The sequence below is a fragment of the Microcebus murinus genome, chromosome X (assembly GCF_040939455.1).
Source record: "Microcebus murinus isolate Inina chromosome X, M.murinus_Inina_mat1.0, whole genome shotgun sequence".
NCBI classification, from domain to species: Eukaryota; Metazoa; Chordata; class Mammalia; order Primates; family Cheirogaleidae; genus Microcebus; species Microcebus murinus.
Genome location: NC_134136.1, coordinates 92,336,339 through 92,351,009, shown reverse-complemented (window position 1 = coordinate 92,351,009; position 14,671 = coordinate 92,336,339). Strand labels below are relative to the sequence as shown.

General features: G+C 43.0%; 1 protein-coding gene across 1 annotated transcript in view; it reads right to left on the bottom strand.

The window, feature by feature from the left end:
• Window positions 1-4,205: 4,205 nt before the first annotated feature.
• Window positions 4,206-14,671, bottom strand: part of SYAP1 (synapse associated protein 1) — a 36,954-nt gene continuing 26,488 nt past the window's right edge. The window contains exons 6-9 of the mRNA XM_075999624.1: window positions 12,503-12,651; window positions 9,480-9,538; window positions 8,877-9,024; window positions 4,206-5,631 (exon numbers count right to left, since the gene is read on the bottom strand). Coding sequence (XP_075855739.1) covers window positions 5,504-5,631; window positions 8,877-9,024; window positions 9,480-9,538; window positions 12,503-12,651 — 484 coding nt within the window. The 3' untranslated portion in view covers window positions 4,206-5,503. The remainder of the gene's footprint in view (window positions 5,632-8,876; window positions 9,025-9,479; window positions 9,539-12,502; window positions 12,652-14,671) is intronic.

Below are 14,671 nucleotides of genomic sequence, written 5' to 3'. Positions count from 1 at the left end.
TTTTTTTTGTAGAGATGGAGTCTTACTATGTTACCCAGGCTGGTCTCGAGCTGCAGGTCTCAGGTGATTTTTCCACCTCAGCCTCCCAAAGTGCTGGGATTATAGGTATGAGCCACCATGCCTTGCCAAATTTTGGTTTTTAATACCAAAAGCAATGAGGAGGCAAATAAAATACTGCAAACCAGATGTGATCATTTCTTTTGAAACCTTTTAAATGTCTTGAAATTCTATTTTTAACAATATAAAATCACCTTGGTTACTACATTGCATTTTTTTTGAGACACATTCTCACTCTGTTGCCCAGAGTAGAGCACCGTGGCATCAGCCTAGCTCACAGCAACCTCAAACTCCTGTGCTCAAGCAATCCTTCTGCTTCAGCCTCCCGAGTAGCTGGGACTACAGGCATGCGCCACCATGCCTTGCTAATTTTTTCTATATATTTTTAGTTGTCTAATTAATTTCTTTCTATTTATAGTAGAGACGGTGTCTCGCTGTTGCTCAGGCTGGTTTCGAACTCCTGACCTTGAGCGATCCTCCTGCCTCAGCCTCCCAGAGTGCTAGGATTACAGGCATGAGCCACCGTTCCTGGCTCAAAAATGCATCTTAAAGCAGTGTATGAAGTGTAACTGCTGCTTTATCTTTGAAAAGATAAGCTTCTCTAGTTTAACTTTTGAAAAATTACCAATTGTGATTTTCCATTTGCATAAGTTACTACTTTTGAGAAGGAGATTCTGACATTGTGATTTTGCCATAAGCAGAGTAGAACCTTATACTAAGACTGGCAGCTCAACTGAGGATCTACTTGCTTGTCATAAACTGCCACAACTGCAGAGAAACAAATATTGTCAAGTTTTGTATAATGTTCACTGTATGCACCTAAAAATAGGCTGTAAAGGCTTCGTTTGATTTGATGCTACATTACCTCTTAAATGATTTCAGTTATTTGATCTCATGTGCATAAACACATCACACACAGCATCATCATCCTCTTCAGGTGGATCCTCTTCAGAGAAAGCTCGTGATTGATATTAAACAGTTCTCAGAGAGTCTTGCTTCTGCATTTCATCGAAATAGTCATTTTCCTTTGAAATGTGTGATATTAGAGTCTATGGCAATACCGCCCTGAATGCACCCAATCTGGAAGCTTAGGTCCTTTTAATTTTGGTGGTGTGGAACCTTGGAGAGGCCTGTAATGCCAACTAGAAACACTGCTGGCCAAGGACATCTAGTGGAAGGGTAAAAAACTAAAAAGCACAAGAATATATACAAGGGAATACTTAGCCACACACAAAAAAATGAAATTATGTCTTTTGCAGCAACCCTATGGAATTGGAGGCCATTATCTTTTTAATTTTTTTTAAGTTATTTATTTATTTATTTATTTTGAGAGTCTCACTCTGTCGCTCTGGCTAGAGTGCAGTTGCATCATCATAATTCACTGAAACCTCAAACTCCTGGGCTCAAGGGATACTCTGCCTCAACCTCCTGAGTAGCTGGGACTATACACACGCGCCACCATGCCTGGCTAATTTTTTTTTTTCTTTTTTTTTTTTGAGACAGAGTCTCACTCTGTTGCCCAGAGTAGAGTGCTGTGGCGTCAGCCTAGCTCACAGCAACCTCAAACTCCTGGGCTCAAGCCATCCTTCTGCCTCAGCCTCCCGAGTAGCTGGGACTACAGGCATGTGCCACCATGCCCGGCTAATTTTTTCTATATATTTTTAGTTGGCCAATTAATTTCTTTCTATTTTGCGTAGAGACAGGGTCCTGCTCTTGCTCAGGCTGGTTTTGAACTCCTGACCTTGAGCAATCCTCCTGCCTCAGCCTCCCAGAGTGCTACGATTACAGGCGTGAACCACCACGCCAGGCCTCATTTTTTTTCTATAATATTTTTAGTACAGACAGAGTCTTGCTCTTGCTCAGGCTTGTCTTGAACTTCTGGGCTGAAGTGATCTTTCTGCCTCAGCCTCCCAGAGTGCTGGGATTACAGGTTTGAGCCACTGCTGGCCTGGAGGCCATTATCTTAAGTGAAACAATTCAGTAACAGACAAATAACACCCCATGTTCTCACCTGTAAGTGGGAGCTAACTAATGTGTACACATGGACACAGAGTCAGGAATGACAGCCATTGGAGACTCAGAAGGGGGGGGGCAGTGAGGGATGAGAAATTACTTAATGGGTACAATGTACATTATTCAGCTGATTGTTACACTAAATGCCCAGACTTTACCACTATGTAATATATCCATGTAACAAAACTACATGTGTGGCCCTTACATTTATACAAACAAAACAAAACACCAGAACCCTCTGCTACACTTACAGCTTATTAGATCAGTGCTTCCCAAATGGTAAAGTCCATTCTCAGTGTCACCCTGAGGGTTCTTGGTAACATCAGGAGGTCTGGAGTTGGCCTGGGGCATTTCTAACAAACTCCTGGGGCAGGGCCAAGCCACACTGGGTCCTGAGTCATTCTCTGGGTGGTGAGGTATAATCTCCACAGTGTGATGAAATGCTTATATTTTAATGGTTTTGTTGTTGTTGTTGTTGTTGTTTTGAGACAGAGTCTCCCTTTGTTGCCCAGGCTAGAGTGAGTGCCATGGCGTCAGCCTAGCTCACAGCAACCTCAAACTCCTGGGCTCAAGCGATCCTATTGCCTCAGCCTCCCGAGTAGCTGGGACTACAGGCATGTGCCACCATGCCCGGCTAATTTTTTCTCTATATATTAGTTGGCCAATTAATTTCTTTCTATTTATAGTAGAGACGGGGGTCTGGCTCTTGCTCAGGCTGGTTTCGAACTCCTGACCTTGAGCAATCTGCCTGCCTCAGCCTCCCAGAGTGCTAGGATTACAGGCGTGAGCCACTGCGCCCAGCTGAAATGCTTATATTTTAACATTTGATGAAGTTTACATGTTTTTATGCTCAGTTTGTCTTGTTGGTTAACTCCTGGGTATGTAATAAATACTTAGAATTTTTCACCAGACATGGTAAGAACTTATTTTTCCCTTTAAAGCAGCGGTCCTCAACCCTTTTAGCACCAGGGACCAGTTTGGTGGAAGACAAATTTTCCATGGTGGGGCCAAGGGTGAGGGATGGTTTTGAGATGATTCAAACACATGACATTTACTGTGCAGTCAAACCTCACTGCTAATGATAATCTGTATTTGCAGCTGTTCCCCAGCGCTAGCATCACCGCCCCAGCTCCCCCTCAGATCATCAGGCATTAGATTCTCTCATTAGGAGTGTGCAACCTAGATCCCGCGCATGCGCAGTTTACAGTAGGGGTCTTGCTCCTATGACAGTCTAATGCTGCCATTGATGTGACAGGAGGCGGAGCTTATGTGGTGACAGGAGCAATGGGAAGCTGCTGTAAATACAGGTGAAGCTTCCCTGGCCTGAGTCTCACCTCCTGCTCTGTGGCCTGGTCCCCAAGGGGCCACAGACCAGTACCAGTCCCCAGTATTGGTTCATAGCCTGGGGGTTGGGGACTGCAGCTTCAAAGGAATAGCACTTTGGTTGGTTACCTGTATAATTTACTAGTGCAGAACATTTTACTCCTTGATGAATCCATAAAAATAAGGCACAACTGTATTCTTACAGTCTGTACGAAATCCTATTTTATCCTTTTATTTTCTCAGGGCAATGCACAATCAAGTTGTTTTTTTTTTTTTTTTTTTTTTTTTTTTTTTTTTTTGAGACAGAGTCTCACTTTGTTGCCCAGGCTAGAGTGAGTGCCGTGGCGTCAGCCTAGCTCACAGCAACCTCAAACTCCTGGGCTCGAGTGATCCTTCTGCCTCAGCCTCCCGGGTAGCTGGGACTACAGGCATGCGCCACCATGCCCGGCTAATTTTTTATATATATATCAGTTGGCCAATTAATTTCTTTCTATTTATAGTAGAGACGGGGTCTCACTCTTGCTCAGGCTGGTTTCGAACTCCTGACCTTGAGCAATCCGCCCGCCTCGGCCTCTCAAGTTGTTTTTAAATACAATAAAAGTATTGTGTAAAATTGATAGTAACAAGTGTAACATACCTCTATTGTTATTTTAGTTTTTTTCCTTTCTGTGAAACCTCTGCTTTTTTGGTATTTATTCAATATTCATCAGTAAGAATTTTAGTGCATATACTAAGAGCCAAGCACTGTCACTTCCTGATCTGCTTAAAAATATTTAACACATTTCTTTTCCTCCAGCAAACTCTTTTTTGTAAAAAAAAAAGAAACTTTTCCCCTCAATAAGATTATCTCAGAAGTTGCTGGTCATCTCTGAACCCAAACTCAGTAATAAGCAAGTGGAAAGCTTTTGATAATGGGGTCAGTGGTTTCCCAAAACACATGAGTTTGTTGCTATAACCCAATGACTCTAGCTGGGACAGTCTGGCTCATTTGCAAGTGCATATCCCAAAGTATAAACAAAAGAGAAATGCTTGTACCCATACCCAGTTCTTTCTTTGACTATTCCTTGCCAGATGACTACAAACTACAAACTAATTTTTATGGGGTAAAGTATATAAATATGTACATCTTTCTTACAAACATTTTAATTCTATTCCCTTTTATGACATAAAGGCTCCTTGACAAATATGAAAGGTTTGGAAAGCAAATGCTTAGGAAGTTTTCTGATATTAAACCACCTTGTTCTTTTAATATAATCATACTCTATGAACACGTGCCTGCTGGTGTAGCAGAATACAGAGGAACAGTTTTATAAAGGCTGACAGTTTAATTAAGACAAAGCTGAAACATTTATATGTGGTAATGATTACAAGAACACAATTTAAGGTGAATGGGTTTCTGAAGGCTATTATTACAAAAAGGATGGAAGGCCCCACTGTCTACAAAAACTGTGATGTGAAATTTGTATTATAGTTAATAAAAAAAAGAAAAAGAAAAGAAGCTAAAAGGCCCCAGAGAAAATGAAATATTTTTGCACAATATTTCTTAATGTCAAATTGTGTGGTGTTTATATCATTAAAATCAACTTCATTATTTTATCTATAGGCTTTCAGATGGAATTTTAGAAAATATCTAGCAAGAAAATAGTTCTAAAAGTGCTTCCTGTTAAGTTCTTTGGTATAATTTGGTCATTTTGATAGTAATTAACCCATCGGGTAAGTACTTAAATGTTCATGTATCAAGGAAAATGCAATTAGAAGTATAAATATTTAGAAAACCACAGCTGAAGAATAGATTATATTTTTGACCTCATGGAAAACAGAACTCTAAAACTTTACTTGTGTTTTTGTGGCAAAGATATCCATATCGCCTACAAGAACATCTCTAACTTGATTATTATTACAGAAATGTTACATAAAACATCCCTTTTTGATTATTTGAACAACTGTTCATATACTTTTTTAAAGTAAAAGAGCCAAGTTTCAGCTTAAAGAATAATTTTGAATTTCATAAAGGTATAATCTTTTGTGCCTTCTTGATTCAGTGTCAACATCTAGAATTTAATGTCAGTTTGTAGAATGTGAAGGGTTATTCTTTTATTTCAGGATACAGCTAATTTTCTTCTTGAAGCATTTTCTCTATTTCCTTATCCCAGTTTTCATCTCGTTTCTCTGATTCTGTCACCACTTCATATTCTTGAAGTTCCTGTTGTAGTTCTTTTTCCCAATCTGCAGAATCCTCTATAAGAAACAAAAGAGAAGGAAAAGATTCTCTCTGAACTCATAATGCTGGTGTGAACAATTTAGTCAACTTCAACGACCTAAGTAAAGTCCTAGCCACCGTAATTTTTAACATCTCGGGCTTAATCACTGTGTGCACTCAGACAAACTGAACAAATTTTAACAATGAACAAGGAGAAATATACTTAAAAAGACCAGTTTGTTAATGTAAAAGCAAAGGTACCAGATGTTGTCAATACATTTTGGGTGTTATTTTGCTTTACCCAGGCCTCTGCTTTTTCATTTATTCATTCATTCATTCATAAGACAGCATCTTGCTCTGTTGCCCAGGCTAGAATGCAGTGGTATCATCAAAGCTCACTGCAGCCTCAAACCCCTGGGTTCAAGTGATCCTCCTGCCTCGGCCTCCCAAAGTGCTAGAATTACAAGCATGAGCCACTGCACCTGGCTGTTTGTTTGTTTGTTTATTTTGAGACAGAGTCTCAGAGTCTCACTTTGTTGAACAATCCGCTTGAGAGCAATCCGCTTGCCTTGGCCTCCCAGAGTGCTAGGATTACAGGTGTGAGGCACCTCGCCCAGCCTGGCTGTTTTATTTAAATGGATAGTTGATAATTAATATTTGGTTGTAAATTAATTTTACCACTACCAATGGTGATGATAGTAGCAAAACACCTAACATTTATTAAGCACTTACCAAGCTGGGCACTCGTCTAACTGCTTTTTTTTGGTTTTTTGAGACAGAATCTCACTCTGTTGCCCTGGCTAGAGTGCCATGGCATCAGCCTAGCTCACAGCAACCTCAAACTCCTGGGCTCAAGCAATCCTTCTGCCTCAGCCTCCTAAGTAGCTGGGACTACAGACATGTGCCACCATGCCTGGCTAATTTTTTCTATATATTTTTAGTTGTCCAGCTAATCTCTTTCTATTTTTAGTAGAGATGGGGTCTCGCTCTTGCTCAGGCTGGTCTCAAACTCCTGAGCTCAAACGATCCTCCCACTTCAGCCTCCCCAAGTGCTAGGATTCCAGGCATGAGCCACCTCGCCTGGCTGCCTAACTGCTTTTTGTGTATCATTCCTTTTATCCTTAGAACAATCCGTGGACAAGATACCACTATTAGCCACGTCTTACGGATGGGAAAATGGAGGCTTAGAGAGGTTAAGCAACTTGCCCAAGACCATACTACTTGACAGCGACAGATATGAGGATGGGACCAGATCCGCAAGTCCCACGGCCTATGCTTAACCACTATGCAGACAAAGACCCTGTCTTCCCAGAGTGGCCACACACACCAGGATCTGAAGTCTCCTGCCGAAGCCTGGATTCTCCCATAGTGCTCCAACTGTAGCTCTCACGCTGGTCTTCCATGTTGAGACTGAGAGCTGGAGTTTTCCCCGTGGATACTCAATATACCTATGCGTGCGTGTGTGTGTGTGTGTGTGTGCATGTGCACATTTGTGTAAGAGAAGGCATCTGCTATGTAGTGTTATAAAACAGTGAAAGGCTGGACATGGTGGCTCATGCCTGTAATCCTAGCACTCTGGGAGGCCGAGGCAGGAGGATGGCTTCAGCCCAAGAGGTTGAGGTTGCTGTGAGCAAAGCTGACGCCATGGTACTCTAGCCCAGGCAACAAAGTGAGACTGTCTCAAAAAAAAAAAAAAAAAAAAAAAAGTGAGAAAACAAATTGGGTATTTAAGAAAGTAAAACTAAGATTTACTTTCATCTTTTAAAAATAAACTTTAAACTTAGCTGCAACCTCAAAGGAAAGGAAAACACACTGTGTGTTGTGTTGGAAACCACAAATTTTGCAAATTATTCATTAGGTGCTTACTGAGTGCTAATTGCTAAGCTCCATGTTAGGTACTGTGGGAGAATAGAAAGGGTTGTAACAGTCCTTGAGGAGGTTATAATTTATCTGGGGAGCCAAGACATATAATATATAAAAGACAAGCCGGGCGCGGTGGCTCATGCCTGTAATCCTAGCACTCTGAGAGGCCGAGGCAGGCAGATTGCTCGAGGTCAAGAGTTCAAAACCAGCCTGAGCAAGAGCGAGCCTCTACTAAAAATACAAAGAAATTAATTGGCCAACTAATATATATAGAAAAAATTAGCCGGGCATGGTGGCGCATGCCTGTAGTCCCAGCTACTCAGGAGGCTGAGGCAGCAGGATTGCTTGAGCCCAGGAGTTTGAGGTTGCTGTGAGCTAGGCTGACGCCATAGCACTCACTCTAGCCTGGGCAACAAAGGGAGACTCTGTCTCAAAAAAAAAAAAAAAAAAATTCAGTCACCTGGAGCAGCCAGTGCTTTAGGAATCCTAACCCAGGGCTGCTTCCGGTCTCCTGTGGGGCCTGTTACTAGTGTCATCACCAGTAAAAAAGGGACTCTGTTGCAAAGTGTGCCCTGCAACACATGGGGCTCACGCCCTCCTTCCTTCTGTGGCCAGCAGTCATCTCTTAGCAGAAATCAGACAGTAGTGGTGGGGTCTGAGGTGTATAAAGAGCCCAGGTTTTCACTCAATTCCCTTCCCCCATCATCCTCTCCTCCAGAGTCCCTCCCCAGCCTGCAAACAGGGTTCAGGTTCAACTTTGAAGGCTACTTTTCTAGCTGGTGCTCTTTATCTCCCCGTGGGAACAGCTGGCTTCCTGGACATGCTGTATGTCTGAGAAGGCTTCAGGAAATGCGCTTCATCTGATGATGACTAATCCAATCCTTTGCTTTCATCCAGTAGAAAGCCAGTAACTTGTCCTGATGGGCCAAAGAAAGCAGGCCCCTCTAGCTCTTTCTTTACAATTTGTTTTCTAAAGGCAGCCTGCTCCTTCCCAGAAGTGGAAAAAAAAATCTTCAATGTACGTATCTACAGCCTAGCAGAATGTCAGCTTTTGAAAGCAGCAGGCTGGAGGGGCAACATCTCCACCTGCATGTTCTCTCCCCATTCCTGGTCACATGTCCTTGGGGCTAAGGTGCCTTGGGGCAAATAGCTTAACCTCTCAGAGTCTCAGCCTCTTCCTTCTACATTGGGGCTTCACCAGAGGAGCTCTATAGTCAAACCAGACTCCCAAACCCCTTGTCCCACTTCTGTGAGTGCTTAAGGCCATGTTTGCTAGACTCCACCTTCTAGTAAGGAAGAGAGAATAAATTTTGATGCAAAATTTACAACATATTTTTGTACACTGGCTTCAAAGTAACAATTTTCTACAATCAACTATGGAATTAGGGAAAAGAAGAGTTTATTTCATTTTGTTGTTTACCTTCTAGCACAGCTGTCTTCTCTTGCTTTTTGTCAAGCACTAGCTGTTCCATTTCTTTCCTCAGATCTTCTTGATTTAGGTTACAGGCATCAAAGGCATCACTGACAAACTCAGAAACACCTGGGCTAGTAGAAATTTCTTCATCATCCTGAAATGCAACAAATGAGCTCTTGAGATGGTTTCCTAAGCAACATTTACATGTTAGAATTCTGGTTTATGGTAGCCTCCCAATCTAAAGGCAGGCCAATTTTCATTTCCTCCCTCTGCTAGCTGTTAAGACGTGATCGTTGCTCTAACCTTCTAACTTGCACAGTTGCTTAGTAACTAAATGAATTACCACCTAAGGCTGTTATTCTCACTCACATTTTGAATCATTCCAATCATTCTCTCCAATCCCTGATGAGCACACATCTAGAATTATATATGCCAGTAAACTGCCTTACGTCTCAGCTGTAGGTCCTTGACTATTCAAGTACTGGACACTTCTTCAAAACCGATAAGACCCATATTCACAAGCAGTTTTAAATGGTATCAGAGATAGTCAACACAGTTACTTCATTGGCAGACATCAACTACTAGGTACACAATGTAAAACCATATTACCTCTTGAGTTTTAAGCTGAGATTTGATTACAACAGGTGGTGTTTTGGGCCGTACTGCCTCTAAGAAGTGAGAATAAAAGAGACAATAATTGCTTGATTCAGTTCTGAATACATACTATAATCACAGCTAAAATATCCACAGTATAATACTAAATAATTTTCAGAAATGAGCTTTTATGTTATGCTTTCAGCTTTTCTTAAGTTATTACAAGAAATAGCCATGTGAAACCATCTCAACTTCTTACTTTTGGGGATATTTTTAATGTGTCACCATAGTTCATGCCCCTTATATAAAATTTCCAGCAGGAAATAATTTTTGACTTCAGTGTTAGCAAAATTCACTGAAGAATAGTATTGCATTTTCTTTTAGGATAATGAGAGTTAAGTTATTTATCAAGTTTCCCTGTTGTCACGAATTCTAGAAAGTGTACAGGAAAATGCAATGCTCAATCACAGCTTCTCTTTCTCATGGGCCTTGTTTTCTATTCATTAACCTTAACTAGATGGACAGTCTTTACTGAATACTGCATTAAATTCATTTTGTTAAACAGGCAATATTTGATAAAATGGCATCTTCCAATAAAATTAATATAAATGCTAAAGAATGACAGATAATTGGGATACAGGTTAACATCTATATACAAAATGACAAATTTTCCTGTGTAGAGCAACTTCATTACATTTCCCTGACCCTAAATGCAGTGTTAGATCCTCTCCTAGTAGTCTGTACAACCTGTACCTGTTTTGCTTAATCATTTAAAATTCTGTGAATCTGGCCAGGCGTGGTGGCTCATGCCTGTAATCCTAGCACTCTGGAAGGCTGAGGCGGGTGGATTGCTCGAGGTCAGGAGTTTGAAACCAGCCTGAGCAAGACCCCGTCTCTACTAAAAAAGTCAAAAGAAACTAATTGACCAACTAAAAAAAAAAAAATATATATATATATATATATATATATATATAAAATTAGCCGGGCATGGTGGCGCATGCCTGTAGTCTCAGCTACTTGGGAGGCTGAGGCAGGAGGATCACTTGAGCCCAGGAGATTGAGGTTGCTGTGAGCTGGGCTGACGCCATGGGACTCACTCTAGCCTGGGCAACAAAGTGAGACTCTGTCTCAAAAAAAAAAAAAAAAAAAAAAAAAATTCCGTGAATTAAATTATCCCACTTCTTGCAGGATAAGTGGCCAGTTGTAATTAGTACCTACCTATACACAGCAGGTACACACTGAACATTTTAAATATGACACAAAACCCATTTCTTATTTTAATTATCATTACAGCTCTCAAATAGCTACCCATACTGTAAAGCACTTTGCCCCACAGCCAGGGGTAAAGTGTCACAATAACAAAGTGTCAAATGTTTATTAGAGCCTAGCTCTGAGCTGGGCACTTGGAACTTGGAGTGGAGCGAGTTTTATTCTGCTGTACGGAATACATGTACTGAGGAAGCATCAGGTTGAAAGACGGAGACAAAAAGGAGATGACCAGGCCAGGCGTGGTAGCTCATGCGTGTAATCCTAGCACTCTGGGAGGCCGAGGCGGGAGGATTGTTTGAACTCAGGGGTTCGAGACCAGCCTGAGCAAGAGCAAGACCCCGTCTCTACTAAAAAAAATAGAAAGAAATTAGCTGGCCAACTAAAAATATATAGAAAAAATTAGCCGGGCATGGTGGCGCATGCCTGTAGTCCCAGCTACTTGGGAGGCTGAGGCTGGAGGATCGCTTGAGCCCAGGAGTTTGAGGCCGCAGTAAACTGTGATCACGCCACTCCACTCCAGCCTGGACAACAGAGTGAGATGCTGGCTTTAAAAAAAAAAAAAAGGGCCGGGCGCTGTGGCTCACGCCTGTAATCCTAGCTCTTGGGAGGCCGAGGCGGGCGGATTGCTCAAGGTCAGGAGTTCAAAACCAGCCTGAGCAAGAGCGAGACCCCGTCTCTACTATAAATAGAAAGAAATTAATTGGCCAACTAATATATATAGAAAAAATTAGCCGGGCATGGTGGCGCATGCCTGTAGTCCCAGCTACTCGGGAGGCTGAGGCAGGAGGATCGCTTGAGCCCAGGAGTTTGAGGTTGCTGTGAGCTAGGCTGACGCCATGGCACTCACTCTAGCCTGGACAACAAAGTGAGACTTTGTCTCAAAAAAAAAAAAAAAAAAAAAAAAGCTGGGCAAGGTGGCTCACACCTGTAACCCTAGCACTCTATGAGGCTGAGGCGGGCGTATTGCTCAAGGTGAGGAGTTCGAGACCAGCTTGAGCAAGAGCGAGACCCTGTCTCTATTATAAATAGAAAGAAATTAATTGGCAGTAGGACCGCTTGAGCCCAGGAGTTTGAGGTTGCTGTGAGCTAGGCTGAAGCCACAGCACTCACTCTAGCCTGGGCAACGAAGTGAAACTCTGTCTCAAAAAAATGTAGGCTGGGTGCGGTAGCTCACGTCTGTAATCCTAGCACTCTGGGAGGCCAAGGAGGGAGGATCACTCAAGGTCAGGAGTTTAAGTCCAGCCTGAGCAAGAGTGAGACCCTGTTTCTACTAAAAAAATAGAAAGAAATTAATTGGCCAACTAATATATATACAAAAAATTAGCCGGGCATGGTGGCGCATGCCTGTAGTCCCAGCTACTCGAGAGGCTGAGGCAGAAGGATTGCTTGAGCCCAGGAGTCTGAGGTTGCTGTGAGCTAGGGCAGCACTCACTCTAGCCTGGGCAACAAAGTGAAACTCTGTCTCAAAAAAAAAAAAAAAAAAAAACCAAAATGAATTCAAGGAGTGAGAAAGGAGATAGCAAAATCAAAAAAAGCTTGGGGACAATATATGTGAGCTGGATCAGAGGGAGGTCAACAAAAGAAAAATGATTTTCTCTGTGAAATAAGAATTTTTCTGTAAGATGATGAACACGTCTGGTATATACAAGAAGTCAAGCTCATTCAAGTCTCTACATTAATAACTCTTTTTTTTTTCAGTGATCTGCTGGTTAATTAAAAAAAAAAAGACTACTTCTTTGGTAGAGTGCTGTCTTGTCGTTGGAAAGTACCTGTGAGCGGGGAGTCCTCCTGTCTGCCGTTGCCTTTCTCCTCCCTCCCCGCAGCCTGCTGCTGGGCGGCCAGGGCGGTGAGCTGCGCCGACTGCTTAATCAGGGAGACGCGGTAGAAGTAGTTCCTCCAGAACACTTCTTCCTTCACGCTTTTAAAGACAGACAATAACACGTTTGAGAACGTATGCAGACAAGTGCATGCAGGGGTTATTTGCTGCAGAGGGAACTGGAATAGGGGATTCTTATTTATTTTTTTGAGACAGAGTCTCACTCTGTCGCCCGGGCTAGAGTGCCGTGGCATCAGCCCCGCTCACAGCAACCTCAGACTCCTGGGCTCAAGCAATCCTCCTACCTCAGCCTCCCGAGTAGCTGGGACTACAGGCATGTGCCACCATGCCCGGCTAATTTTTTCTATATATATTAGTTGGCCAATTAATTTCTTTCTATTTATAGTAGAGACGGGGTCTCGCTCTTGCTCAGGCTGGTTTCGAACTCCTGAGCTTGAGCGATCCTCCCGCCTCTGCCTCCCAGAGTGCTAGGATTACAGGTGTGAGCCAACACACCTGGGCTTATTTTTATTTATTTATTTTTTTTAGAGACAGTGTCTCACTATGTTGCCCAGGCTGGAGTGCAGTGGTTGTTCACAGGCAGAATCGTAGCTCACTGCAGCCTTGAACTCCTGTCTCTAGTGATGTTCTTGCATCAGCCTTCCGAGTAGTTTGGACTACTGATGTGTACCAGGGCACCTGGCTCTGGAATAGATGATTTTTAGGAGTACTTTCTTTTCTTTCTTTTTTTTTGGAGACAGAGTCTCACTTTGTTGCGTGGGCTAGAGTGCCGTGGTGTCAGCCTAGCTCACAGCAACCTCAAACTCCTGGGCTAAAGCAATCCTCCTGCCTCAGCCTCCCCAGTAGCTGGGACTACAGGCATGCGCCACCATGCCTGGCTAATTTTTACTATATATTTTTAATTGGCCAATTAAATTCTTTCTATTTTTAGTAGAGACGGGGGGTCTCCCTCTTGCTCGGGCTGGTTTTGAACTTCTGATCTCGAGCAATCCACGCACCTCAGCCTCCCAGAGTGCTAGGATTACAGGCGTGAGCCACCTCGCCCGGCCTTTAGGAGCACTTTCAAAGGAAATGCACATTGGCTTTAGAACTGAAAGCTGCACACAATAGGATAAACAGAACAGCTATCTTCTCCATAGCAGCAAATGACAAATTACGGAATGCCAACAAAACCTTAGCACTTCTTGGTATCTTAATGACAGCAACACTGCCCTCAGCAGAGGAAAACAGGGTATGGTTGCAAAAGCAGCATGATCAACCAGGGAGGGCAGAAGCAGAGCCCATACTCCAGCAATCATCTGCTGTTTCCCAGAGGATTAAATGCTCCCCAGCAGAGAGAAGAAAGCATTATGGGTGTTGGTCCTTACGAAATGCTTGGCGGCTTGTTAATAACCAGCAACTCGTAAGAGTGAGCAATGAGGCGGGAGATGGTTGCTAAAAAGAGGGAAGTGCAGTTCGACCTGAGAACTCTCAGTGGTTCTCAAGCTTGCCTATGCATTAGAATCACGTGGTGTGGGGTGTTGGTGCCCAAGTCGGGTAAGTGCCCACACGGGGGGGGGGGGGGGGGTGGCCTGTAATGGAGAGTGACAACCAAGTGGGGAGAGAAGGGTGTCTGAACAGAGGAGTGAGTGGTGGCAAAAATGGGAGACAGGATAAACACAGGGGCATTGGCGGAGTAAGTAAAAATATTGAACCAGCTTTTCTCGCTGTCAGAGGAGGGAGTTACAAACATGGAAAAGGAAAACATGAGACTGGGGCTGGGCGTGGTGGCTCATACCTGTAATCCTAACACTCTGGGAGGCCAAGGTGGGAGGATCGCTCAAGGTCAGGAGTTCAAAACCAGCCTTAGCAAGAGCGAGACCCCGTCTCTACCAAAAAATAGAAAGAAATTAATTGGACGACTAAAAATATACAGAAAAATTAGCCGGGCATGATGGTGCATGCCTGTAGTCCCAGCTACTCGGGAGGCTGAGGCAGGAGGATTGCTTGAGCCCAGGAGTTCGAGATTGCTGTGAGCTAGGCTGACGCCACGGCACTCTAGCCTGGGCAACAAAATGAGACTGTGTCTCAGAAAAAAAAAGAAATCCATTGAGCATAGTAC